The 24,354-nt window shown below is 50.6% G+C and overlaps 1 protein-coding gene across 4 annotated transcripts in view; it reads right to left on the bottom strand.

Annotated features, from left to right (window-relative positions):
• Positions 1-24,269, bottom strand: part of ZDHHC3 (zinc finger DHHC-type palmitoyltransferase 3) — a 60,192-nt gene extending 35,923 nt beyond the window's left edge. The window contains exons 1-2 of one of the 4 annotated variants that reach the window (XM_062200689.1): positions 24,079-24,269; positions 3,994-4,323 (exon numbers count right to left, since the gene is read on the bottom strand). In XM_062200689.1, the coding sequence (XP_062056673.1) occupies positions 3,994-4,299 (306 nt within the window). In that variant the 5' untranslated portion in view covers positions 4,300-4,323; positions 24,079-24,269. The remainder of the gene's footprint in view (positions 1-3,993; positions 4,324-24,078) is intronic. The other 3 variants (XM_062200690.1, XM_062200691.1, XM_062200692.1) reach the window with 3 other exon arrangements.
• Positions 24,270-24,354: the final 85 nt, after the last annotated feature.

The raw sequence follows: 24,354 nt of genomic DNA, 5'->3' as shown, positions 1-24,354 counted from the left end.
CTCTGTTCATCGGAAGCCTGGTGCTGCAGTGGGACCTCAGGGAGCCCTCGACAGCACCACTGCCGTGTTTTACACACCGGGTTCTGCGTAAGATGCTGGGTGCTGAGCAGGGGGAGAGCAGGTGGTGGCACAAGACCCTGAGATGGGGCAGATTTGCAGAACAAGTGTTGAGTTGCTTCTCTTACTATTGGTAAACACGTGACGGGTTCTTCACCTTTTGGCCCAGTTTTATTTGAGGTTATAGCAAAACACATCTGTGAGAAGCTGACCGAGGTCGGAGATACAGTTGTGGTTCTCAGCCTTTTGGGATCGGAAGCCGAGCAACATATCATAGTGAGAATCATGCTGCCCTACACCCAGCTGTAAGGGCCAACTTAAGGAGGTCTCTGCAGAGGCTGCATGCTTCCATGCAGCATAAAGAACACGTCTGTGTATGTGCACCTGCGTGTGCATACGCATACACACATGGGCAACAGGAACAGCACGGTGAAAGCCGCCTCTCTCACAATCCAGCTTCCGGTCAGTATGTGCCTTCCAGAAACATCCCTCTGCAACCCTGACCGTTCTCCAGTTCCAGACTGCCTATCTATGCCCACCCAGCATCTCTGCTTACAGGCAGCATGGGGACAGTTTGGCCAGAACAGAAGCCTGAATATCTCTACCTAAATCCATTCCTCTCCACACTTTCTCATTCAATAAACAGCACCAGCTATACCCAAGCTGCTCCGCCCACCCTTCTCTCCATTCTCCCCTTAACCACAGTCCATAGGCCTGACGGACCATGAGACACGTGGAAGCTTTCAAGATCCCAACACCTAGGGTCTGCCTCCAGACCAGTAACAGCAGAATCTCCGGGGGTGGGGCCCAGGCATCCATACTTTTTCAAAGCTCTCCAAGGGATTCTGCAATGCAGCCAGCCTTGAGAATCGGTGGCTTAAAATACACAGCGGGGCCGGCACTGTGGTGCAGTGGGTTAAACCACTGTCTGTATCACCAGCATCCCATATGGGTGCCAGTACGAGTCCACGCTGCTCCACTTCCGCTCCAGCTCCCTGCTAACGTGCCTAGGAAAGCAGCAGCAGATGGCCAAGTCCTTGGGCCCCTGCACCCATGTGGGAGACCCAGAAGAAGCTCCTGGTTTCAGCCTGGCCCAGCCCCAGCTGATGTGGCCATTTAGGGAGTGAACCAGCAGATGAAGATCTCTCAATCTCTGTTTCTCCCTAATTCTGCCTTTTGAATAAAATAAACCTAAAAAAAAAAAAAAAAAAAAAAAAAAGGACTGAGAGCTTCCTAAGTAGCTCCTCTCTCAGGTATTTAAAAAAAAAAAAAAAAACCCACACACGGCAAATCCAACTGCTCCTCTCCTGCATCACTGTTCCTGCCCTGGTCTCAGCCACCGCAAGGTCTCGTCTCAACCTCCAGTTCCTGCTTCTACTCTTGCCAGCATGCACCAAGCACACAGCAAATCAGATCACATCCTGCTTCTGTGGGCTTCCCACCACACTTATAATAAAACCAAAGCTCTCACCAGACCTGCGAGGTCCCGCACAACCTGGCTTCCGCGGCTCCCTCCACCTCTTATAACCCCTCTCGGCTACACTCACCGTGCTTTGGTCAGCCTGGTCTTAGTCCTTATTTCCAGAACATGCTAGGCTCAATCCTGCCCCTGGGCCTTTGTACCTCCTTTCTCCACTGTCTGGCAGACCCTGTGCTTGGATCGTCAATGCCTAGCTAACAGCTTCGTGTCATTCAGGTCAGCTCAATGGGACCGCCTCCGAGAGGTGTTCTCTGACCACCTGATCTAAAGTAACACCTTGCAACGTGCAGTCACACTATTTTATCATCCTTAAAGCACCCGACACTTTCTGCAGTCTCTTGATCCATCCAGAACATGAGCTTTAGGAAGGCAGGAACTTGGCTCAGGAAGGAACCTCTCACAGAATAGGCAGTCAATAAACACACATTCGTGTCACTTCCCCATCAGTGCCACTCCTCACTGCTCCACGGTGATCCGTGAAGAATGACAGCCCGAGGCTGCCACCCTTCTGTCTAAAATCCTCAGGGGTTCTAAACTGCCTCTCACCAGTAACCCGTACTCCCTTGCTCTGGCAGCGCACCCGCACCAGCAACCCAGACCCCTATTCCTCCTAAGGTCCCACTGTCCCCAACTCCTCGCTGTGCACAGGAGCCACCCAGCTGCTCTCCAGTGTCTTTGTGCATGTCTTCCTGCCCTATCTTCCACCTCCCCTAATCGCGTCCACTGCTCTGACACGAACTGGCTTGGACAACACCTCCTCCAACACCCTCAGTTAGACAAACACCCACTTCTTTGCTCTCCCACAGAAACCCACGCTTCCTCCTGCCATCATATGGGGCTCCCCTCCCATCTCTTCTCTACACAGAGGTTCCCTCAACACCTGGGCTTAGAAGACACTGGACCACAAGTACAAGCTGAGCAAAACAATATCTTTTATTACTGTATCCCAGTAGCAAGGGCATCTAAAAACTTCTGAATAAATCCTTAACTTGTTTTCAGTACGACCAAGTTGGTGCTGCGGGAAAACTCTCCTGGCCCCTTGTGTTCAGGGGCACTTTGAGTCCACACACCTCCCTCAGGCGATGGCAGCTGTGTGAGCCTGTCAGCAGCACTCACACCGGGCCAGCAGGCCCCTGCCTGCCAGCACGTGCCGCCTCACCGAGACACTCGCTTGTGAACAGGCACTGGCTGGACCAGTCCCTGACGCGTCATGGGCTGCGGCAAGCTGCCTCCCTTGGGACAGACTCCCAATCTACCACCTGAGCCAGCAGGACATGGAGCCCTTTGATAAGGGAGGACCCCATCCTCCTCACTGTGCAGCCAGGCCCACTGCCATCGGCGGCGCTTTCCCTTTCCTGATTTAAACACACACATCCCAGGAACTGAAACATGAAGCCACAGGAGGTCTTTATCAATACTGCAGCCTCTTGCTTTTGGCACACAAGATAATGAATAGGAATGGGTGTTTTAATACCAGGCTGCAAAAACCTCCAATAGCCACTTGTGTGGCTTGATATATTTAGCTAAGTCATCACACAGAACACCACTGCTTTGCCATAGATATAGATATTCACCAAGAGGCGTCTGCCATGGTCCATACATGCTGTTCCAGTTGTTCAGGAAAAGATAAACCACACTTAAGCAAAGTGAAGGTCATTTCTGTGTAAGTTCCTGGACCTGTTTGTAGCTTTCCTTTCTTACTTTATTTTTTTATTTTTTTGACAGGCAGAGTGGACAGTGAGAGAGAGAGAGAGAGAAAAAGGTCTTCCTTTTTCCATTGGTTCACCCCCAATGGCCGCTGCGGCCAGCGCACTGCGCTGATCCGTAGCCAGGAGCCAGGTGCTTCTCCTGGTCTCCCACGTGGGTGCAGGGCCCAAGCACTTGGGCCATCCTCCACTGCACTCCCGGGCCACAGCAGAGAGCTGGCCAGCAAGAGGGGCAACCGGGTCAGAATCCGGTGCCCTGACCGGGACTAGAACCCGGGGTGCCGGTGCCGCAGACGGAGGATTAGCCTGTTGAGCCGTGGCGTCGGCCTGTAGCTTTCCTTTCAAATCTGCCTAGCTCCAGTCCCACGTGTACTGGAAGCCTCATCTTGAACGAGCCCTTCAGCATGGCTCAGTTCCCAATCACCTGGTCCCCGAGTCCAAGGTCATCTGAGTGTGTCTTTCTAGCCAGGTCTGTTGGGTCAAACCCCTCCCACAGAAGGCTCCATCAACGTATTTATCAATGCACGGACGTTATCATTCAGCCAAGACAGACAGCTGTGGTACAGACATTGGTCTCTTCCCTAGTTGGAGTTCCAGAGAATTCTGAATAAGGGGGAGGGTACACTCCCCCACCCAGTCCTGGCCCCGTTCTCCACATTCTCAAGGTCCAGGGGGTGCATGCAGGCTGAGGCCATGCCAGGGCCAAGGAGGAGAGTGTGGGCTGGTCAAAACGAGCCCAGACATACTCACGGGGTCCGTCAGCATGGCCCGGCAGTGGGAAGCCAGGGCCAAGAAGGCCAGCACGTTGAAGATGACTCCATTGATGATGCTGTACACGTAGTCTCGGGATGGAAGCAGCATGACGAAGAGGACCACGAACTCCGCATAGAGGACCAGAAACCAGGTGACAATCGCACAGGCAATGCCACAGCCGTCGCGGATAAACCACATGGTTCCCACAGGACCAGGGTAGGGAGGTGGGGTGCACTTCTCTGGCTGGAGGTATTCTGGTTTCCGCTCAATGTCTCGGAAGTGGTGGGTGGGGATGAGCATCATAAGCTATTCTGTCCATACTGGCATCTGAAAGAGAGCAAAGCATCCAGGAGCTCGATGTTGTCTTTTCAGTTAGGGGACGGACAAAACCAACTTTGCAAAGCGAGCCCCGAGTATCCATGTGCAAACCCCTGGCTGAAGGTTCCCTGGATCGCTTTTCATTTAAAATACCAGTTGTCTTCTCTGTTCCTGAGAGCTTACTTAGCCTTAGAGCAACGGGGCCATCTTGCCCCCAAACTTCCCGTGATGAGAATGAGAAGGCCGCACGCTCGGCCGGAGCCGGCTGCAGCAGCAGCAGCAGACACAGCACGCCACTTAGAGGCAGAAGGGGAACCTAGGCCTCTCGGCTGCTGGAGATCTTCTGTGCAGACCGCGCTTCAGTGTTCAAGTTTTGACTTAAAGCAGAGGAAGAGGGGCAACGGGGACAACGAGGTACACCAACTGCTTAGGGCAAACTCCCCTCAGCACCAACACCCTTGCCTCTACACAAGGGCAAACCCAGACACTGCTGAGGTTGCTCAGGGTAACAGGGATGAGTAGGAGAAAAACAGTGGTGACCTAGGACTAGTGTTAAGCTGTAACCATTAGGACATTCAAGGTCACTGCACTAGTAAATGATAAAGGCACAACAGTCACTAGGACAGGTGAAGTTCTGGAAACCAAGCAACTGTTAGCCCAAATGGCCAGTAAGGTTATTTTCTGGAGTAAGACACTTTTAGTTCTGCTGACACTGTGGGTGATGGAGCAAGGGTAGAACGTGCTAGACAGTGAGTTCTACAATGCTCTCCCACCACCTGGCCATGTGTTTTCATGAACCTTCGTTTCCTCTCCTGTGGGAACACCCATATTCCAGCCCTGGCCACCTCCTCCCAGGGCTGTTGGTGTCAACGCCAAGAGCGCCGGTAGAGGGGCTTGTGTGAGTGATGTACTGTCGCACACTGCACACCTCACCGACTGTGCACACCCACTATCCAGGAAAGGCTCCCACTCCTGCAGAAACAAGCGCAGAGGGACAAAGCACTCCTCCTTCCTGACAGCTTCACCCAAGTCTCTGGGGACAGCAGTGACACAACTAAGAAGCAATGTCTGAAACCTGTTCTGTGGCATGTGCCGCAGACACAGCGAGCACAGATGTCCCTGCTCTGTCTTCATGGTAACCTCTCTGGCTTGCTGCATCACCAGCCACCAAGTTTCTCAGAAAATGAGATGGCTTCAGTTCACCATCAGATCTAAGTGCCATGGACAAGTCACCTGTGGCACAGGCTATGGCACAGCAAAGTGACAACTCAGCAGAGGCAATCACTCAGAAGCAGCACTGGCTACATGCACTTTCCTCAAGACTTTGGCTCTGAAGGGCAAGGGCAGGCTTCAGTGCCTGCAACAGAGGGCGGCTGGGCCAAAATCAGGGGCCAGGAACTCAAGCTGGGTCTCCCATGTGAGCAGCAAGGATTCAGTAGCAAGCTGGGCTCAGAAGCCGAGTGGAGACTCAAACCCAGGCACTCCTACAGGGAAATGGTTATCCTCAGAAGTCTTAATCCCTAGGCAAAATGCCTACCACACCCACCAGAACTTACAAACAAAGCAACCTGTGCTCTCCAGAAGACAGGGACAATGTAGTGCAGCCAGGGACAACCTAAGGGCATTCAAAGAGTGGGCCCACTCTCTGCAGTACCAAACAGGACAGCAGGAGATGGCAGATCAGGGATGTCTGGGACCTGACCTGGGCAAGCAAAGAGCCTAACTTCTGTTCAGCCAAGGCAAGACAAAGGCCAGCATTCCACACTGACTCCAAAGCGCAACATTTTAACTACTTCTGCAGATGCAGGATTTTTTTTTTTTTTCCTGCTACCACAGATTCCTAAGTATGTCACCTATGTTCCCACAATTACTATTTAAGCTCTAAACCACTAAAGTGTTATTGGCCCACAGCCACACCACTGGATTATATACCATCTTTGCCTGCTTACACTGGCTGGCAAGAAGTGAGTAGCTCTGAAGGAGACCCAATGACCCACAAGCCACAGGTATTTACTCTAGAAAAGTTTCTAGAAAAGTTTGCTGATGTTTGTTTGCAAGCAGTGTTGACCCACCAAATAAACAATACACTCATCATGGCTCCTGCTTTCCCTGCAGAACAGCGTGGTGTGATCAGCATGGTCAGTGACAACTCACCTGCCTCCTCCCAGCATTTGCACCCTGAGGACCATTTTAAACATGTATTATTATGGGGCCTGCACTGTGGCATAGCTGGTAAACCCGCCCCTGCAGTACTGGCATCCCATATGCGTGCCAGTTGGAGTCCAGCTTCTCCTCTTCTGGTCCCGCTCTCTGCTATGGCTTGGGAAAGCAGTGAAGATGGCCCAAGTTCTTGGGCCCCTGCACCTGTGTGGGACACCCAGAAGCAGCTCCTGGCTTTGGATCCACACAGCTCCGGCTGTTGCAGTCACATTTGGGGAGTGAACCAGCAGATGGAAGACCTCTCTCTGCCTCTGTCTGTGACTTTACCTTTCAAATAAATGAATCTTTTTTAAAAAGTATTATCCTTTTTTGAGAGGCAAAGACACGAAGTGAGAGAGCGTGAAAGAGCAAGTGCACACGAAAGCATGACCGAGTTCCCATCTGCTGGTTCACTTCCCAAACACCTGCAATGGCTGAAGCGGAGAACTCAGTCCAGGTCTCCCTTGTGGGTGGCAGGAACCCAATTACTTGAGTCCTCACCTGCTGCCTCCCAAGACCTCTATCAGCAGGAAACTGGAGTAAGGAGCCAGAGCCCAGTATTGAACAGAAGTACTCTCTATGGGGTATAGGCATCTTTTTTTAAAAAACTTTTATTTAATAAATATAAATTTCCAAAGTACAACTTTTGAATCATAGCGGCTTCTCCCCCCAGTAACTGGCACAGGCATGTTAGCTGCTAGGCTACACCTGCCCCATGAGGGCTTTTTGGATGGTTGAGATGAATCCTAAAAATGAAGCCAAAAAAAAAGGTGTAGGGGGAGACAGAAGATTTTACAGCTGTTCCTGTCTGAACTACAACAGCCGTCCATTTCTTTTGGAATGATGTGTAGTCATTACCAGGAACATCAATTACTGGCATGTGTTAGGTAATGATGTCCTCAGGGGTTACCCACATTCACTGGGCCTCAGCCTTCCACCAAGTGGCAGTTCCGATTATAATTATAGCCCTGGCATCTCCTTTGTGCAGTTCTTTGTCTTCCTCCTCCACTCCTGGATACTGTCATTTCTGTCTATAGTCACCAATCCTCCCAACATAGCCTCCATTTACTACTGCTAATTGGCTGTGGGCTGTTTATGAAGCAGGTAGTTGTTCTGGCTAAGAAGCTTGCAGGAAAAGCCTGTTGCTCTCCCACCACACTGATCCTAAGGGCTGGAAGCCCGTACCTTATCATTAGCCTGCTGCCTGGCACATAACAGCCACTTAATGTATACATTCATGAAACAAATGCATGAGCCTTGGGATCCCAGCAATATCTCTAGAAGGCCGTGTCTGCTTACTCTTTCCTTCCTTCTTTCCTTTAGATTTATTTATTTGAAAGTCAGTTATACACAGAGAGAGGAGAGGCAGAGAACAACAGGCTTTCCATCCACTGGTTCACTCCCCAATTGGCTGCCATTGGAGCTATGCCAATCTGAACCCAGGAGCCAGGAGCTTCCTCCAAGGTCTTCCCACGCAGGTGCAGGGGCCCAAGGACCTGGACCATCTAGCACATCATTCCCAGCCCACAATAGAGAGCTGCACGTAAAGTGGAGCAGCCGGGACTCGAACCAGTGCCCATATGGGATGCCGGCACTGCAGGTGGCGGCTTTACCGGCTACACCACAGCGCCCACCGTGTCTGCTTACTTTCATGGTTATGCCAAAACCTGGTTGGAAGAGGGTACACCAAGTAGGTACACCAAGTTGGTGGACTAACCCTTACTCAAGTAAGCAGAGTGCCCCATCCTTGAACAATGTGGGACCAAGGAGTGTACAGAGGAGCTGTGTTTTCCCATCACGCTCCCTAGCGAGCGAGGTTCTGTGATCTGGGAGAGGACGCAGTGCTAGACACCAAGAGCTGAACAGAACGGAGCATCCCAACTCACAAGCTTCACAATCTCACAATTAAATCAGGCCTCCCAAAACCACCCAAGTACTTTTCCAGTAAGTATCTGTTCCTTATATTAGTCAACTGAAAATCTGAGAATTAAGGGGGAAAACTCTCCTTGAAACAAACTCTGCATGTTCCCTTCACCCTTCCCCTAACAGAGCAAAGCCAGACCCCTTTTCCTTTCTGTTTTCATCTGGGGACACTGCAGTCCCTTGAGGTCGAACAGAGGCTCTCTGTTAAGAACTCACCTCCCCACGTGAGTCCTTGCTTCTCAGGGGCTGGGCAGAATGAGCTGCTCGGGTCTCCGGGGCAGGTCCCAAGCCCCCAGTACTCCTACCGCCAACTAGCTCTTGCCTTCAGGGGGCCGCCTCCAATCCCTAAACTCCATCACCTCACCCTATTTGATCGCTAAAGGCTCCTTTACTGACCTCAACTCAAAAACATTCACTGAGCTGCCACTAAATGTGACCAAGTGTGCAGGGGCTCACGCCTGAGTGATGAGGAGGACAATAATGTGTGTGCGCTGCCCCGCTCTGGCTCCCAATCCAGTCAAGTCTAGTCTTATTTGCTTTTCTCCACCAACCTGCAAGTCTCACCTGTTCACTGAAGCTCTGTAGCCTGGTGTCTGGCCAGGAAGACACACCCACAACAACGCTCAGAGTTAGTGACTGGCAGAACAGCCATCAAAGGGGCGGCCAGTGCCGAAACCACCAGCAGCAAGTGCCAGAGACTTATTCACAGTGAGGACTTCTGAAGCAGTGGGGGCTGAGCAGCTCAGCTGAAAGCAAGGCACCAACTAAGTGGTGCTTGGCGTGGATGGGCTGCACGTCCAGGGCTAGGTGCAGGGCTTTACTGGGAAGTGGGAAGGGAGTGGAAACGAAATTTAGGGGTAAGCGGTTATGTTTTAGAATCTACACTTCCCAGAGTTGGGATTTCACCCTGGAGGAGCTGCCAAGTCGCCACTTTCTGGGGCCAGATGTGCAGAGACCAACACCACACTGTAAAGAAGCCACACTGGGGTGACACAAGACAGGTGAGGGCTCAGCTCAGAGGTCCCAAGCCCAGGGGGTGGTCCTAGGTTTTCTGTCCCTCTAAGGCAGGAGTGGGCAATCTTTTCTATGCCAAGGGCCACTTAGCTATTTCTCACATTACTTATGGGTCACACAAAGTTATCAACTGAAAAATCAGCCTGCTACAGATTTATTGAGTTTTGAGTCCTGCCTGTGGTTACCTTGGCAGGGCCAGACCCCATGATTTGCTGGGCCTTATGAGACTACAGGCCACTGCAGGGGTTACCCGCTTTCCAAAGACCCAGAACAACGATCATTTTATCATTCATTATGGTAATCTGCACTGTACTTTTGGCTAAGGGTTTATAGCACTAAAAAAGTTAGTTCCTCCATGTCAGCAACCCATGTTCAAATTCTTATTCTCACCTGACAAGAGAGGCTCAGAGAGGCAAGGGGACCGAGCCTGGAGTGTTAAGGAAGCCACAGGGGACAAGGATTCCCAGAATCACAGGTATTCTGGAGTTTCCTAGAGGTAGCCACCCTGCTAAGATGCAGGGTCAGAGTGATGACCTGAGCTTAGTGGAGGCAGTATGCTAAGTCTACGGAAGTCTGCAAGTCTTCCTTGCTGGAGTTTCAGAAGCACAACCCCCACCCCCCCAAAAAAAAAACAAAAAACAAAAAACAAAAAAAAAAAAAAAAGAAAAAGAAATGACTCCATTAGTGCTAGTTTTCTAAAACTAGCTCCTCCTCCAATCCTGCTCTCTGCTGTGGCCTGGGAAAGCAGCAGCAGATGATCCCATCTTTTGGGCTCCTGCACCTGCATAGGAGACCTGGAAGAATCTCCTGGTTCCTGGCTTCAGATTGGCCCAGCTCCAGCCATTGTGGCTGCTTGGGGAGTGAACCAAAGAATGGAAGACCTTTCTGTCTCTCCTTCAAATAAATAAAATCTTTAAAAAAAAAAAATAACCTTGCTTCTGGTCCACAGCATTGCCTCCAGATCCATGTAAAATACATCTGTTACATCACATCTAACCATAATTATGTCCTTCACTAATCCAGACAAAACAGACACCAATGTCTTCAGTGAGCCCCAGGGACTGGGCTGCTGAGTCAGCCGTAGGCCTATCACTTCTCACTCAACTCCCAAGCTCCCTGTCCATGGCTGGGCAGTTCAAAGGGTTTGAATTCAATGGTACTTGGGCCAAGCTCAGAGGTCTCATCCCACCATGGCCCATCAAGATGGCCAGGATGGACACCTAGCTGACCGCTGACCATCAGTGAAAGACAGACTCCAACTACAGTGCCTGTAGTTAAGCACCACTTGGTGAATGAGGGTGAATTCCTAAAAATCTATCATGGTCTAAAAACTCAACCCTTAGGCTGTGCCTTGTGGACAGGAGTCAAAGGCATGACTGTCGCACAAAAGTTCTGTGTTAGAACCATCAGAGTCCACTGTTTTCAATCCAGCAAGTGTGCCAAGGACCCCCGATCCTCTCACATCCTACTTCATCTGCTTTCATGAGACAAGATCCAATACTGAAGACATGGAATAGTTTAGGCAGTTCTAACACCATATCCGTAGAAGCATCTCAAAGCATCCTGTGAGGACCGCTTTTCTACAGCATCATTTACACCCATGTGTGCATTCATGAACAGCATACAAGTCGATCTTGGGGCTGCAACAGATTAAAGGAGCATTTTTAAAAGGGCAAAGAACCCAACCATTAAGGCCTACTGAAATATGTGTACACAGACCGGTTTAGCAATTATTTCTCTGTTTAGAGATAAGGATCACTCAAACACTTCAACAAAAATTTAGAGGTTAAATTTTCAGGGTTCCTACAAGTAGGTACTACAAAGTTCAAATTCAAAGGCTTTTTAAAAATATTTATTCACTGATTTGAAAAGAAGGGAGAATGGGTTAAGCTGCCACCTGCAATGCTGGCATCCCATATGTGCACCAGTTGAAGTCCTGGCTGCTCCACTTCCGATCCAGCTCCTTGCTAATGGACTTCTGAACCTATGTGGAAAACCTCGATGGAGTTCCAGGCTCCTGGTTTTGGCCTGGCCCAGCCTTGGCCATTGTAGACATTTGGTGAATGAAATAGCAGGTTTAAGATCTGTTTCTCTCTATAACTGGCTTTTATATAAATAAAATAAAATAAAATAAAAAAAAAGGGAAGTAACAGAGTTTCCACTAGTTGGTTCACTCCCCTACTGACTGCAATTGCTGGGGCTAGGCCAGGCTCAAGCCAGGAGCATGGAACTCCATCTAGGTCTCCCATGTGATGGCAGAGGCCCAAGCACTTGGGCCATCATCTGCTGCTTTCCCAAGAGCATAAGCAGGGACTTGATCAGAAGTGAAGCCGCCCAGACTCAAACCAGCACTCTGCTGTAGGTAGGATGCTGGATTCACATGTGGCGGCTTACAACGGCTCCCAAAATTCTGGGGCCAGTCTGTGGCGCGGTGGGTTTAAAGCCCTGGCCTGAAGCGCCGGCATCCCGTATGGGCACCGGTTCTAGACCTGGCTGCTCTGCTTCCAATCCAGCTCTCTGCCATGGCCTGGGAAAGCAGTAGAGGATGGCCCAAGTCCTTGGGCCCCTGCACCCATGTGGGAGACCCGGAAGAAGCTCCTGGCTCTGGATTGGTCCAGCTCCCTGTTGTGGCCATCTGGGGAGTGAACCAGCGGATGGAAGACCTCTCTTTCTGTCTCCCTCTCTATAACTGTCTTTCAAATAAATAAAATAAATCTTTTGAAAAAATTCAATTTCATCAGCTCCTTACCAGATGTCAGGAACATCAGCAAGCTGGTGGAAATTCATAAAGGCTTTTGGCTTAAGTCATAATCTGTTTCAGGTGCATATGTGAATTTTACAAATTTAGTACTACATCGGACTGCTGCTGGGAACTGGTCAGGTATCCTCTTAAATGTGCACTCAACAGCAAATCCCACCTAAACTAATTACTGTCATTAAATAACTCAGTCTACCCTTAAACAATAATTTAAAATATGAACTTAAGGGCTAGCATCGTGGCATCGCTGGTAAAGCCTCTGCCCGAGATGCTGGCATCCCATATGGGTGCCAGTTCACGTCTTGGTTGCTCTATTTCCTAGCTGCTCCATTTGTGATCCAGCTGCCTGGGAAAGCAGCAGCAGATGGCCCAAATCCTTGGGTACCTGCACCCACATGGGAAACCAGGAAAAAGCTCCCAGCTCCTGCCGTACGCCTGGCTCAGCCCTGGTCACTACGACCATTTGGAGAGTGAACTGGCAGATGGAAGCTATCGCTTACTCTGTCTCTTTCTGTGACTCTTCCAAATAAGTAAATTTTTAAAAAATTAAAATATCAACTCACAAGAGGGTAACAAATTGATACTTCCATCGTAACTCTTAATTAAAGTTCACTCCACAATGAGTGCATCATGAGCCATCCATGACTGAAACTGTACTATCTTAAGAATATGGTGAGGGCCAGAGCTGTGGCGCAGGTTAACACTCCGCCTGCAGCGCCGGCATCCCATATGGGTGCCATTCTAGTCCAGGCTGCTCCACTTCCAAACCAAACTCTGCTTATGGCCTGGGAAAGCAGTAAAAGATGGCCGAATTCTATGGGCCCCTGTACCCTTGTGGGAGACCTGGAGGAAGCTCCTGGCTCCTGGCTTTGGATCATCCCAGCTCTGGCCATCACCACCATTTAGGGAGTAAACCAGCTCATAGAAGACTTTTCTGTCTCTTCCTCTCACTGTAACTCTGTCAAATAAATAAAAAATAAAATATTAAAAAAGAATGGCCCACTATTTGATGAGGTCATTGCAACATTTGGTTTAAAAGAAAAAATATAGGGGCCGGTGTTGTGGCGCAGTAGGTTAATCCTCCGCCTGTGGTGCCATTACCCCATATGGGCGCTGGTTTGAATCCTGGCTGCTCCTCTTCCCATCCAGCTCTCTGCTTTGGCCTGGGAAAGCAGTACAAGATGGCCCAAGTCCTTGGGTCCCTGCACCCATGTGGGAGACCCAGGAGCAGCTCCTGGCTTCAGATCGGTGCAGCTCCGGCCATTGAGGCCATTTTGGGAGTGAATCAGCAGACAGAAGACCTTTCTTTCTGTCTCACTTTCTGTAACTGTACCTCTTAAATAAATAATCTTTTAAAAAAAACCATGACACGTCAATATTTTATAATTATTACTCAAAAATTTACCTGTCTGATTTACAATTACGGTGCATGGTGTTTGCTGATTTTAGGACTTCTTTTTTTTTTAAGATATATATATACTTTAAGATTTATTTTATTCCTTTGAAAGAGTTACAGAGAGAGGTCGAGACAGATAGAGGTCTTCCATCCACTCGTTCAGTCCCCAGATAGCTGCAAAGGCGAAAGTGACTGATCTGAAGCCAGGAGCTTCTTCCGGGTCTCCCACATGGGTCCAGGGGCCCAAGGACTTGGGCCATCCTCTACTGCTTTCCCAGGCCACAGCAGAGAGCTGGATTCGAAGTGGAGCAGCCAGGTCTAGAACCGGTGCCTATATGGGATGCTGGCACTTCAGGCCAGGGCTGTAACCTGCCACGCCACAGCACTGGCCCCAGCTCAAGGACTTCTTACATTGGAGAGTGACAGGCTCAAAACACACAAGTATGTACAAGCCATCCTGCACTTTCAAAGATAAATAAATGGTTCATTCCATAGAAGCATTAGAAATGAATCCGGTCAAGCAGATAAATCCATTTCTCTGTGCTACAATGATCTTAACTCGTGTAAAGAGCCAAAAGGATTATAAAATTTATGCCCACTTCTGGCCGGCGCCACGGCTCAATAGGCTAATCCTCCGCCTTGCAGCGCCAGCACACTGGGTTCTAGTCCCGGTTAGGGTGCCGGTTCTGTCCCAGTTGCTCCTCTTCCAGGCCAGCTCTCTGCTGTGGCCCGGGAGTGCAGTGGAGGATGGTCCAAGTGCTTGGGCCCTGCATCCCATGGGAGACCAGGAGGAAGCACCTGGCTCCTGGCTTCGGATCAGCGCGGTGCGCCGGCCGCGGTGGCCATTGGAGGGTGAACCAACGGCAAAGGAAGACCTTTGTCTCTGTCTCTCTCACTGTCCACTGTTAAAAAAAAAAAAAGCCCACTTTTAGAGGCGTTTCAGAAACAAAGAAAGAACCATGAATCACCATGTTTGAGTGAGTCACCCAACTTTTCAAAAAGGTAAGGGTGTGGTAGGAAGCCCCATAGGCAAGGCCCTTATCTTGAGTCACACTTGCCAGCCGGGAGGCGTTGAGACAGGCAGAGCCCGCCTGCTTTGTAAGGGCTTTCCCAGCAAGGCTGCCCTAACTGCTGCTTTCTGTAGCACTCAAGCTTCAGCAAAAGATGTAGAGGAAAAAGAAGCAAACTATGGATGGAGCCCCTAAACCAAACCCCATACGGATTCAAACCCACTGAGGACATGAGTAGTCAGGAAGCTGCATTTTCTTTCTTGCCTCCTTACCAGTGAGGTTCTCATAAAACCCATTCAGGGACACACTCACACTCCCAACGCTGACCTTTCTTTCAGAAACAAAATCTGGGATTCTGACAGGCCATGGAGACAAACAGCTCCTCCACTTACTACAAAAGATTTCATTACAACTGGCTATCTTACACTCTTGTGGCATTACAAATCTACCTAAAAACACACCCACCTCCACATCTCTCTGTAACTCTTTCAAATAAATAAATCTTTAAAAACAACAACACACATCCAGTTGGGGCCAACGCTGGGGCGTCACCTGCAAGGCCAGCACCTCGGCACCAGTTCAAGTCCTGGCTTGACTCCACTTCCAATCCAGCTCCCTGCTAATGACCCAGGAAAAGCAGTGGAAGACAGCCCTAGTTCTTGGGCTCCTGCACCCACATGGCAGATGCAGATGAAGCTCCTGGCTCCTCTCTTCGGCCTAGCCCTGTCCCAGCCATTGTGGCCATCTGGGGAGTAAACCAGCAGATCGCTCACTCTATCTCTTTCAAATAAAAAAATACGTCTTTAAATAAAAATAAACACACACCAACCTACATACACATGTTGAAAAGGTTGGGACATCAGTATAAAGTACCACACACTTGGGTAACATGCCCTACTTTTTTACTGGCATGGTTTATATATGTTACAACAATGAGAAAAACTGGGATCATTTAATAAGATCACATATAAGATTAGCTGTCTAGCCAGCTCTCTGCTGTGGCCTGGGAGTGCAGTGGAGGATGGCCCAAGTGCTTGGGCCCTGCACCCCATGGGAGACCAGGATTGGCACCTGGCTCCTGCCATCGGATCAGCGCGGTGCGCTAGCCGCAGCAAGCCAGCCGCGGCGGCCATTGGAGGGTGAACCAACGGCAAAAGGAAGACCTTTCTCTCTCTCTCTCTCACTGTCCACTCTGCCTCTCAAAAAAAAAAAAAAAAGATTAGCTGTCTAAAAAATCACTATCTGAATCTGCACATTAGAGCTGGAAGGGACACTAAAGGTTATCTATTCAATTTTAGTCAAATTCTCCTGCTTTACAGATTAAGAAACCAATGTTTTCAACGAGACAGTAGTACAGCTGGAGCTGGGCACCAACATTACTGGGACCCCCATCATGCGTGAGGAGTCACTCCCAGCACCCCGTTTTGACTTGTACCAACCCAGCACAGAAGAGGCCTGCTTGCAGACCTGGGCTCAGAGTCCTAAGGTCACAGAGCCAGGGCTCCAGCCGCCCTCTGACCACACTGCTCCTTTCTCTGAGAGGCCGGGAGGAGTGACCAAACAGGAAACGCAAGTTCTACTTCCTCTTCCCTCACCTGCATTTGAGCAGAAGTCACTTCAAATTAGCTTTAGTGCTTTCTCGTCCAAAGTCAGAGAGGGGTGGACTAGGTCTCTAATCTGACTTTTTTAGAACTCCATACTAAGCAGATTTTTCCTTCCACTAGCTCCTGGGAGCCTATGACATCCATTGTTTGAGGGGGAAAAAAAGAGCATTCCTTCTTCCAGGAGCCACTTCACTTCTGGTACCCTTCTCTTTAATGGAGCACAACACCCACTGGCTGCCTTACACATGCAAACCGCAGCCTTAGGAAAGGGACAGTGAGGACTATCAGGCCTCTTCCAAACTCTGGTTCAGCCAGTTTGACAGGCAAGTGAAGAAATGAAGCTTAAGGAGTCAGGGGGTTTTCCACAAATATTTAGAGAGGAAGTCAGCTTGCTCTCGGAGTCAAGTGCTTGACACCTTCTGCAGGGTTTAATGAGCTGGACTGCTGCCGCCTCCCAGCACTCACTCCTTGCAGGAAGTTTATAACCCAGTAGCAAACTCTTCATTAAGCCAACAATAGATTACTGTTTCAGCTACGCACTGAATACTTGTCAAGAGAGTGACACTCTCAGGGCTCGTGAAACCCTATGTAACCAAGGACATGATCTCATGTGACACTGAGCTGCCTGCCTTCTGGCCTCTGTCAGGGTGGCCCCCAGCTAGACACTGCTCGACCGCTGCACACTCAGTGCCGCGCGGGGCCCTGCCTCTTGCTGAGTGTCCGCCATCCGCTAGGCAATCTGCCCACCTACTCTCTCTTGTAGGTATAATCCCCCCCTGAGAAACGAGGAGACTGCATCATGCAGGGATTTGCCTCAATGCATCCTTCCAGGAAGCAGGAGCCAGGATACATCCCCAAAGCCTGCTCTTTCTCTAGAGCCTACTTTTTTTTTTTTTTTTTTTTTTGACAGGCAGAGTTAGACAGTGAGACAAAGAGAAACAGAAAGGTCTTCCTTCCATTGGTTCACCCCCCAAATGGCAGCTACGGCCGGCGCACTGCACCGATCTGAAGTCAGGAGCCAGGTGCTTCCTCCCGGTCTCCCATGTGGGTGCAGGGCCCAAGCACTTGGGCCATCCTCCACTGCACTCCCGGGCCACAGCAGAGAGCTGGACTGGAAGAGGAGCAACCGGGACAGAACCGGCGACTCCAACCGGGACTAGAACCCGGGTGCCGACGCCACAGGCGGAGGATTAGCCTAGTGAGCCGCAACGCCAGCCTAGAACCTACTTTTAACTACTTACTAAAGTCATTAAATTTTGCCTAATAACCGACAAATAAGACAGAGAGGGTGCTGAGGTTTCCACCAGTGACCCTGGGTTACTTACAGTTTAGCTCACACATGGTTACGCAGAGATGGTGCTACTGGGTGGGCTGCACGCAGTGGTGTTCAGAGGCCACAGGCCCGAACATAAGCATTTTGGACTCTAAGGCAGAGCCCTGGCTGAATTACCAGCTAACATTTAGAAGACTGATCCTCCTAACCGAGGTGGCAGGAGGACTATGAAGCCTCAGCCAGAGTCCCCTTAAGATTGGATTCCTAAAATCTGCTGTGAAAGACTTCCTGTGGGGCCAGGTCCTGAGCTGCAAGGCACTGCTTTTCCTGAGAGAAAGCCCACCCATGCTAGGCAGAGACCTATCAGCAGAGGTTCCCACCTGCGGGTGCTGAGAATGGCATTTGCCCCACACTGTGCCATGGGCAGACCTGCAGCCACTGTGACATCATCCAGCCAAGAGCCTGGCTTTTTTAGGGGCTAACAGCCAAAGTGCTTGGAGGGTCAGAAAGAACAGAGAGGGAGAGAGAACTATATTAGGCACCAAGACAGGGAGCCATGTGCTGTCAGGTCTCTGCTGACCCTCCTTGTTCCGGAGAGCACAACCCAAGAGTAGAGCACAGGGAAGAAGCCGGGCTGGTACACATTAGGAGGTAGTGTGCTAAGAACACAGCCTCTCCCTACCAGGTGACGGGTGTCTGGCACCTACTGGAGGGCTCTGGCGATAGATGAGAAGCTAATGCTAAATGGAAGAAAACTTGGCCCAGAACCAAAAGGCTACAGCTTGGTCCTGCAGCTCACTAACCTCACCTTCCTGGTGAGCGACAAGATTACCCTTCCTGGGCCTCATTTCTTCCTTCTAGAAAACAAGCACAAAGATCAAGCTGATTGCTAACTCCCTTGCTAACTTAACACGGATAATCTCAGATTTTATATGTCTACTGAAAGCTCTTAACTTCCCTGCCCCCGCCTCTGCCAAAACTTAAAAATGAACTATCGGTAGCTGCCTTTGTTAGCCATCTTCCTAAACACATCCATTTTTTAAAAATGTTTTATTATTATTATTTTTGACAGGCAGAGTGGACAGTGAGAGAGAGAGACACAGAGAAAGGTCTTCCTTTTTGCCATTGGTTCACCCTCCAATGGCCGCCCGGGCTGGCGCGCTGCGGCTGGCACATCGCGCAGATCCAAAGTCAGGAGCCAGGTGCTTCTCCTGGTCTCCCATGGGGTGCAGGGCCCAAGGACTTGGGCCATCCTCCACTGCACTCCTGGGCCATAGCAGAGGGCTGGCCTGGAAGAGGGGCAACTGGGACAGAATCTGGCGCCCCGACCAGGACTAGAACCCGGTGTGCCGGCGCCGCAAGGCGGAGGATTAGCCTATTGAGCCACGGTGCTGGCCTTTTTTTTTTTTTTTTTTTTTAATTTTTTTTATTTTAACACATCCATTTTTTTTCCAAATCAAGGATGGCATGTAGTTGCCATTTCTTTTTTTTTTTTCAGTCTTTTTTTTTCCAGAGTACAAAAAGCACTGTCAAAACACATCAAACATTACGAAGTGTTGAATGAGAACAATCTTTAAAAACCCAGAGTTAAACGTGGCTATTTCTCAATATCTAAATATTTGCACAGCAAAGATCTAGTGTGAGTTCTACAACCTGAGAAAGACACTTGGTCTTGCAGATTATGAGGCCTGGAGAGGTTAACTGACTTGCTAGGTCACAAAGTAAGTTAGTGGTAAAGCCTGGGCAAAGTTAGTGGTGCCCAGTTGTTTATACACCATAGATCATTATCTTCCTAACCAACCTGTCTTTCTGGATTTTCTGCATTATTTCTTGATCTAGAAACACACACTTTACAAATCAAAATCAAGACATGTTGCAACAGACTGTGGTCGGCAGCTTACTCATCCCACTAGGCTCACTTGGCTGAAGTAAGAAATCGATCTCACCCAAAGGCATTCCATCCCCACTGACCCTGAATAGGATATTCAGGCCTCCAGTAGCACAGAAAACCCAGAGCCTAACTGCCAAGTCTCTACACACCACGAAGGCTGCAGATCCGAAGAGACGACAGAAAAATGGAGTTATGCCAGCATTTCATCATGCTGGGATGAATAATTGAATCAGGTAAGACATGTGCATGTAGCCCTCTCATCTTCACAACTGACAGCTGGGAATGGCCTGGCCATTTGTCTCTGGAAATCTGAATCAGAACAGGAAAGCTAGCGATTTCGATGTGTCAAGACAGGAACCCGAGGCAGCACAGCGTTAGCGCCTTTCCCTCCCAATAGGTCAATATTGAGACGTCACCCTTCCACTTCTAATTCAGACTATGTTGCTTTTCACAGTTACCAGCCTGAATATGTGTTTAGGTATTTTCAGATTTGGTAATCAGGCTGTGTGACCCCTTTTGTCTCACACATGGCCGAATTAGATGTAGGAAGCACCCTCTCACAACGAAACACCCAGAAAGACCTTTCGTGTGATTGGGAGTACACTTTATCCATGGTTGTGCCACTATAATCTCAAGTTAGAGTGTCTAGGACAAGACAGATCTATGGACAAGCCACGGCCAGTTATTTTTATCTAGTGTTCTTTAAGACAAGGTACAGGAAAAGTACTTAAGAGAGACAGATCCACAAAGAAAATAACAGCTCATTTTGTGCTTTTCTAAGGTGCTGGGGCAATGGTAAAAACGCAAACAAGACGAGCCCAAACTCGGCCATGCCTGCTTTAGACGGGGAGTACAACACCCCTGCTGGACTTCTCAGACCTGTCTGCAACTCCAGCAACGCAGACTCGGCACCGCCCAGAAGCGCTTCTGTAAGGGGCTCTCACTGCTTTGATTAACCAAGGCGAGGTGAGACAGATTTACTCCATCTCCATAGCGCTACTGTTGCCAGCTCAAGGCTAAGGACAGCTCTTGATAGCAGGCCTGTACAATTAGCATCTTATTATAGGCTGGCCTCTCTTCTAATTGCCACACGACTCAATTAAGCACTTTATTTTTTATTGTCTTGTCCACGCATTAGGTCAAGGGCTTGGGATCCCTCAACTATAATAAATCCTCAACTACTTTTAGGCAGGTACTGTGTTCTAGGTTTTTTTTTTTTTTTAAATTTTTAATTTTTATTTTTTATTTTTTGACAGGCAGAGTGGACAGAGAGAGAGAGAGACAGAGAGAAAGGTCTTCCTTTTGCCGTTGGTTCACCCTCCAATGGTCGCCGCGGTAGGCGCGCTGCGGCCGGCGCACCGCGCTGATCCGATGGCAGGAGCCAGGTGCTTCTCCTGGTCTCCCATGGGGTGCAGGGCCCAAGCACTTGGGCCATCCTCCACTGCACTCCCTGGCCACAGCAGAGAGCTGGCCTGGAAGAGGGGCAACCGGGACAGGATCGGTGCCCCGACTGGGACTAGAACCCGGGTATGCCGGCGGTGCAAGGCGGAGGATTAGCCTACTGAGCCGCGGCGCCGGCCGGGTTTTTTTTTTTTTTTTTTTTTTTAACCCTAACCCTCCCAGACTGTTTGAAGAGCTTCTAGATGGCAGTTCTGGGAGCATGGCCCACGGCTGGAACCTGGCTTTCCACACACGGCCAGCCAACCACACGTACTAGATCCCGTGGGCTTCTCTGCCATCTAGGGACGAGTCTGTAGCCACCTGGAGTTGACCTGTAGCCTGCTTCGACACAGGATCTTCTACCAGCATCACATCCGGTGTTCCTCTAAATAAAGGATTCAGGGGACGCAGGTCTATGTTTAAACTGACTCCTTGCCTTTGGAGTTAAAACTACAGCTCCTAGTGCAGCTGTCAATCCGTAACAAGGGCCTTCTTTCTCAAATACTCTGGTGATGCAATGGAGCCTGCGAGGAAGCTGTGTAAGCTGTACTGCCCCAGGAGCTGCAAAGCCCACTCTGGTTCTGCCTCTGCCATTTAGGATGATGTGACCTGTGACTTTGTTCAAGGCACTTAATCTCTGTGCCTCAGTTTCTCTATCTGTAAAATAGGGCTAACAGAACCTGTCTCATAGGGTTGTTCTGATGGCTGAATCTGTTTTTTTTATTTTTTTTTTTTTTTATTTTTGACAGGCAGAGTGGACAGTGAGAGAGACAGAGAGAAAGGTCTTCCTTTTGCCGTTGGTTCACCCTCCAATGGCCACCGCGGTAGCGCGCTGCAGCCGGCGCACCGCGCTGATCCGATGGCAGGAGCCAGGTGCTTATCCTGGTCTCCCATGGGGTGCAGAGCCCAAGAACTTGGGCCATCCTCCACTGCACTCCCTGGCCACAGCAGAGAGCTGGCCTGGAAGAGGGGCAACCGGGACAGGATCGGTGCCCCGACCGGGACTAGAACCCGGTGTGCCGGCGCCGCAAGGCGGAGGATTAGCCTGTTGAGCCACGGCGCCGGCCTGAATCTGTCTTTTTAAGTGCTTAGAACACTGCCTGGCACATAGTAAGCACTTCCTAAGATAAAATCAACAGCACAGAGCTACAAAACAGCATGCTCCCGAAGACTCCGACCGGACAATCAGCTGGTGTAATGGAATAATGGACCATCCTTGGTGTCTTGATTTTAAAAATATCTTAGTGCCCTACCGCAATCCAGGTGATAAAAATGGTCTGTCAGCCTTTAAATACAACGCTTAACAAAGGCATCCTTCTCAGAATTCAAAACATCCCACTATTTACACTTCTACCACTTAGCCCAGTGCATCAGACATTACTCTAAGAAAATTCTACTGATCCTTCTCCAGCAAGGAACCTTTGCCAATTGTCAAGGGGACAATTGAAACACATGTCCTTTATTTTAAAAGGCGTCGAGAAATGTCCATAAAGATGACTCCACAGTATCCAAACTCGGACTTTTCTCCCTATATCCTGTCTGAGGTGCCAATTTGCTGCCACCTTTAAAATTAGGGGTGAAGAGGTTTTCTTCTGCCCAGGGCCATTTGGATATTGATTACTATTCGTGGGCTCTACAGAATTATCACCTTAAAAATAAGCCTGCTGTAGATTTATTCAATCTCTAGTCCCACCTGCCATAGCCTTGGCAGGGCCAGACCTAACGATTTCACAGGCCTTACATGGCAGCAGGCTGAAGTTCCCCATGCCTGTTTTAAATCCTCAATCCCTTTCGATGTGCCAACTACTACAATCCCATTTCCAGAGTCTCTCCTTCCAGAACAATCTCTACTTCTAACACCTGTGCTTCCTTGTTATCTCACCAGAGTTCCTAACAAAATCCAGCTGCCAAACCACACGCAACCACACGCTGTCGCGGCGCCACCACAGGTGGGGCTCCTGTGCCTTCATCAGGGAAGAAACCCTTCCGGCCTCACTTCTCCCAGTTTACCTGGAAGGCAAAGTCCAACCCCTGCAAGAAGTCCTCCCTTGAGGAGCGTGTGTAGAGAACCGTGTGGACGCACAAGAGACGGCGCATGCCCAGTCGACTGAGGAGTGGCAGCGAGCATCTATCTCGGAATGTATCTTGAGAACGCGGGCACGAACAGCAAAGGAAGGAGAATCAGGGCGGGCGGACAGGGACTTCCTCTCAATACGCCTCTCGGACTACTTCCAACCCCCTGCACCAACTGATGCTACCGGGAGAGCTCTAACCACCAGGCTCCCTGTTATGTTGGCCTTGGGGCCTTCCCCTCCCTCCCGGGGAGCTTCCCTGGGCTGCAGTTGTGTTTCACTGAGTGTAGTAGGTACCCAATAGTTATCTCTGAGTCACCATTTGGAGCTATTGTCTGAAAAGCATTAACCCTATTTCGGATGATCAAAAGTTACTTTCACTTTTGAAAACAGGGAGGTTCCTCAAAAATGGGGCATCAGCAAAAGGCACCAGGTGCCTGCCTTACTCCAGTCGGTTTGGGTTCACTTTCCCCCGTTTATTCGCATGGCTCCTTTAAAACCGCAGGGTACCCTGTCTGCCCGCCTTGATAGGTTCCTTCGTGACCCCAACTTCACCTTGCAGGTACCGTCTCGGGAAAGCCAAAGCCAATACTCCCGCTCAGCCCCCGCGCTGGGCCGGCTCCCCCTACTACCCCACGCCCACCCTCCACCCCCACCCGGCAGGCGTCCACAGCTCCCAGCGACCACCGCCATTAAGCAGGGGTTCCAGTTCCCGCTACGAAGCACAGCTTACCAAGCACCCTCCCCCAACACTGTCTCTGGGGCAATGGTCCGGCAGCCACCCCAGGCCAGGGGACCCTGGCAAGGTCCTGGGTCAGCGTCCGGTCGGCGCGAGGTGGAGAGCGAGCGAGAGAACCCTCCTGGGGTGCGAGTGCTCCCTACTCCCGGCCCAGACCCTTCCGACTGAGAACGACCCCGAAAGAGCTGCATCGCCGCCTCGCCTCCAGCCGCCCTAGGATCGGGGAAGTGGGAGGGGGAGCGAGGAGACAGCCTCCCACCCCCCACCGCCAATCACGACACCCGCTCGCTCCCCTCACTCGCGGCGCGCTCTCTACTTCAACTCCACTCCGAGAAAGCCGCGCGGCGCGCTTCGCCCGCCCCGAGTCCCCGGGCCCCGGTCCATGCCCCTTGCCTCACCCCAGCGTCTTCAAGCAAGCCAAGCCCTGTTTCCACTCCCAACTGACCGTGAAGCCGGAGGCAGTTCCCCAGTCCCAGGCCCCCGGCAGGGTTCCCGCCGCCGTCGCCGTCGCCTCCTTCTGCAGTCCGCGACCCGGGACCCGGCCTCGGGCTGCGGCGATGGCTCCCCGGCACCAGGCGCCGCGGCTTCCTGGAGTCGGCCAGACACCGGGCGGCGCGCAGGAGAAGCCCATGGAGCTCCCGGCGGCGGCAGCGGCGGTGGCGGCGGCCGCGGCTTCACGGCCGCCGCGCAAGCTGATGACGCGCGCACGCGGGGGGCGCGG

This window comes from Lepus europaeus, chromosome 9, assembly GCF_033115175.1.
Source record: "Lepus europaeus isolate LE1 chromosome 9, mLepTim1.pri, whole genome shotgun sequence".
Taxonomy (NCBI): Eukaryota; Metazoa; Chordata; class Mammalia; order Lagomorpha; family Leporidae; genus Lepus; species Lepus europaeus.
This window is presented reverse-complemented; position numbering and strand designations above follow the sequence as displayed.